The 4,321-nt window shown below is 35.3% G+C and overlaps 1 protein-coding gene across 2 annotated transcripts; it reads right to left on the bottom strand.

Moving 5' to 3' along the window:
• Positions 1-1,274: 1,274 nt before the first annotated feature.
• Positions 1,275-3,098, bottom strand: LOC311298474 (extracellular superoxide dismutase [Cu-Zn]-like). 2 transcript variants are annotated; one of them, XM_084421438.1, is made up of 2 exons: positions 2,905-3,098; positions 1,275-1,967 (listed from the first exon to the last, which is right to left on the bottom strand). In XM_084421438.1, the coding sequence occupies exon 2, from the start codon at positions 1,950-1,952 to the stop codon at positions 1,296-1,298; it is 657 nt and encodes a 218-aa protein (XP_084277564.1). In that variant the 5' UTR covers positions 1,953-1,967; positions 2,905-3,098; the 3' UTR covers positions 1,275-1,295. The 2 variants fall into 2 exon arrangements, with proteins under 2 accessions (XP_084277564.1, XP_084277565.1); XM_084421439.1 differs by having other exon boundaries at positions 2,900-2,998.
• Between the last annotated feature and the right edge of the window lie 1,223 nt (positions 3,099-4,321).

A 4,321-nucleotide genomic window follows, 5' to 3' on the forward strand; every position in this document is an offset into this window, starting at 1 on the left:
ATATATATATATATATCTGTAAAATTATGTTTATAGTAATAGCCATCTGTTTATTATGCTCACATTCTGTTTATAGTAACAGCCATCTGTATATATATTCATAGTACATATTCACCTGTATACTCTGTTTATAGTAATAACCATCTGTATATGATGTTCATTGTACATATCTATCTGTAAAAATTCTGTTTATAGTAATAGCCATCTGTATATTATATTCAGTACATATCTAGCTGTAAATTCTGTTCACAGTAATAGTTATCTGTATATTATATTCATAGGACAAATCTATCTGTTAAATTCTGTTTATAATAGTATTCAACTCTATATTTATTCAGTACATATCCATGTCCTGCACTTATGGAACCACTGTATATCCTGCACTTGCTGCTATTGCACTTCTGGTTAGACCTAAACTGCATTTCGTTGCCTTGTACCTGTACTTGTGTAATGAAAATAAAGTTGAATCTAATCTAATACCATATATTTCCTTATAATTTATTTATTTTATTAGTTAAATTGGCTGGAAATGGTCTTTTCCATGTATGATGTCAGTGGTTAAATGGTTGCCAAATAAAACTTAGTCTTTTTATGCATTTGTGCTTAAAGGCCTTAAATGTTTGAACACCGATAAATGCTGCTTGCAGCTTTGATTTAAAATTGGAATTTCTCTGAAATTAAAAATCTTTGGGAACTTTTGGGATACTGGAAGTACACAACTGCAGGAAATATCACACTTTGCAAGTGATTTTTGGTTATTTTATTACAAAAATCTTACATATTCTAGCTTTAAACACCTTACAAGAAAACCAAGACTTTTTTTGCATTTTGATTCCCTGTTAACTGTACTAACAAACTGTCAGAATAATATACTCATTTGTTGACATTTAGCGAGAAACCTTATAATTTCAAAAATAAAATCTTATGTCAGAGGTTATGTCTACCTTGAACAATATGGGTGTCCTCCCTTGAGATCTAGCCACACCCTCCAGTGTCATATTGCATCAACCTAAACCATTGTATCATTTAAAGAAATAGTGTATCTTTAATTAAAGGCCATTGTCATGCTCTGAAAGTGTTAACCCATTGAGCACAGTAAATCAAACTAAACGGCCCACTTTGCCTGCATTCACCCTACATTTATTTTTAAGAGTGCATTTACTATTGGAAGCTTTGGCCAAAAAGCCTCTGAAAAGACCAAGAAAAAAAAACATGGGAATGTTCAGGTTATGAAATATACTTTAATGTAGGACACATACAAAGAATACCATATCCGACTCCCTCATCTTTGACTCTCAGTGCCTTCCTCCACATATTTTCTTGGGGGGCACTTCAGTCTTCTGCCACAGACTTGGAGTAGTAATACCAATCACACCGAGAGCAATTATCGGTCCAGCATTCCCACTGAGTTTACTCTCCTCATCTGAACCCATTCCCAGATCATCCTCCTTTTCATGAACCACCACCGCACGTCCCAGAATGGAATAAGGCCCAAAGAGCTTGGCGTCTGGAAGCGTCAGGAACTGCCTTATAACTCCTTTCTCGGAAGCAAAGTTGCCCAGGTCTCCAGGATGATGAGGGTGGTCAACGCCGTTTGGATTATAATGAGGACCAACAGTGATGCTGCCTTGACTGAGGTCTCCATACTGATGGATGTGCATGGCACGCTCTTGACGATCGATGGCAGGCAAACCACGGAGGTTGATTTTCACTTCTAAATCTCCATTGGGGAAGACCTGCTTGAAGAGGATTTGCCCAAAGATCTTTGGCTGGTTACGTGGCAAATTGGGGCTGGGAGTTACTTCACAAGTGGCATAGATGGTGTTGTCGAACTCCACGACTTCCGGCTGTGGAGCTTCGGCAGGCAAACAAACTGGAGGTTTGTGGAACTCTCCTCCTTGTATATGCAGCACCAGCAATATCAGAGGGAATATTAGGATGATTTTCTCCATGTTGATCTTTAAAGCCTACAATGAAAAGTGGATTCAGTGAAATCATGCCATTTGGTTTAAGAACGTAATATTTTTGATAAAAGGTCAAAGCTTTGTTGCAGGGAGCTTTGAGAATGGAAGTTGCATTAGGTAAAAATAGCACAACCAGATTAGTTTGCAATGGAAAAACCATACAAGAACCCAGACAGCAACCAGATCCGGCCCACATCTGGGCCGTGTGTAATCCAGGTGTACCAGATGGGGGCCGACACCATGTTGCTGTCAAGAAAACTATACTTTTTTAATTGCTATGTACCCTTGTGAAAATAATAATAATAAAAAAAAAATAGCTAATTGGTATTGGATGTGTACCTGTAGTATCTTGAAAGTACAATAATAATAATAAATAAAACTTGCAGATAATAACACTGATGAATTATAAAAAGCCACTTAAGTGTACACACGTACACTTTCAGAAGCGTCACACCTGCCAGCCAAAGTTCCTATGATACAAACCAATGACATACAGGTGGATGTAATCACACTAAAATGAGTCCAGGCAAAGGTTGATGGAAATGGAAAAGGTCTAGGGAGAAGTGCCCTCTGGTGGCCATGATAGGGCTTCTGCTGGCAGGAGTGACATTAAGTACATGTTCACTTTAAAAAAAAAACAAAGTAATGCCAAACTAAGAGTTTTACTTTAAAGTACATTATGTTTTAAAAATCTTTTTGTTGTGCTTTAAAGTACACTTAATTTGATCTGTTGTAGCCTACATGTTATTCAATATTAAATATAAAGTTAAGATTTTTTGATTCTGATATTTTTCACAAGGACAGGTAAAATAAAAGACAATATCTATACTTTTGCTTAAACTAAACTTTTTTTAGTTGTACTAAATCAAGTCAGTTGATGGAGAAAATGGAATGGAGAAAAAAAAAACAAGCCTTAAACAGCAAAGGTGCACTACCGTACAGCTGAAAAGTCGTCCTCAATCCGTGTGGCGCCTGAATATTGCAGTCACAAAAATACTACAACGCTTAATCCGTGTGCAGTCCTGACCTGGGGTTGAGAGAATGTTCCTTTTGGCTGCTCTTATAGGAACTCATGTTGAGCTACAAGTTAACCATGATAGTCTGTTAGTCACTAATTAAGTTCACCTGTGTTTCATTTAGCTCCCTTTGTTTGCCTGTTTATATATAGCACTTGGTTTATTCAGTTCTTTGTCTTGCATTGCACAATGTGTTCTCCAGTGTTTTGTGTTTATTAAAAGAAGTACTGCTATAGTTTTTTTTTTACGATTGCTATGACAGATTTTTGAATACTTTTAACAATTTTCCAAAACTCTTAACACAGTTAGCACTACATCCGTCTATGTCAGGGTTATTATAGTTTTGCATTTTTCATTAGTTTTTATTTTTATTTCGTTTTGACTTTTTGTTTTCAAATTCAGTTTAGTTTTAATTAGTTTTTTTATTAGTTTTAGTGTTAGTTTTAGTCTTTTTTTTTGTTGTAATTTGGGTTATTTGTCAGGAGCAAGATTCAAAAAGTTCACCCTATACTAAATTTACCCTATACAGTAGGGTGACCACCATCAAACAAACCAAATGTGGGACGATTATACGTTTGTGTTGGACAATGTTGGACATGTTACCAACACTAAAACATAACCTGAAACTGTTATTTAATGCTTATCTAACTTAATAAAAAAAAACATTTGTATTCTGCCTTTCAGCTGATAAAAATGCTTTGTTCTTTAGTCCCTTCCAGAAAACACCATTATATCACAATGTAACATTACATGTCTTAATTTGACATGTCATTTAAATTCAACATCACTGAGCCCAAAGGCAGCAGCATCATGCAGATAACTATTTTTGAAACAGTTCTGACCAAGTCCAATTAAAATCCAACAAAATAAATAATGAACTAATAAAATATAAAACATTATACATTAGATCATTGACATGTCTTATAAACCAAAAACTTTCATATTTTTTAGAAAGTATGTGAATCAAAACAACCACAGCTGGCAACAAGTTGATAAATTCTGTTAAATTTTTATTTTAATTGACCGAATTATCCATTTGTTTTCTGACAGGGAACACATGGAACGAATCGCCGCTCCACATTTTGATTGACAGCCGTCAAAACCTACTAGTGACCGTGTTTACTCCTTTACTTTCAACCATTGGATAGGATTTAAAAGAAGGCGGTTGTATTTGTAGCCTACTTCTGAGGAAGCGCTGTTAAATATAGGTGGAAAACTATGCCGCAAAAATAATAAAGAAAATGCTTTCTTAAAAAGGCAAAAGAAAGCATGCACGTTTTCTTAATATGATCATTAAAAAACGACAGACTCATGAAAATGCGGGACATTTTCTCAATATGC

Source organism: Rutilus rutilus (assembly GCF_951802725.1).
Source record: "Rutilus rutilus genome assembly, chromosome: 1".
NCBI classification, from domain to species: Eukaryota; Metazoa; Chordata; class Actinopteri; order Cypriniformes; family Leuciscidae; genus Rutilus; species Rutilus rutilus.

What these genes read in the sequence shown, in the direction of transcription:
- LOC311298474 (XM_084421438.1), bottom strand. Translation starts at nt 1,952, where the DNA reads ATGGAGAAAATCATCCTAATATTCCCTCTGATATTGCTGGTGCTGCAT.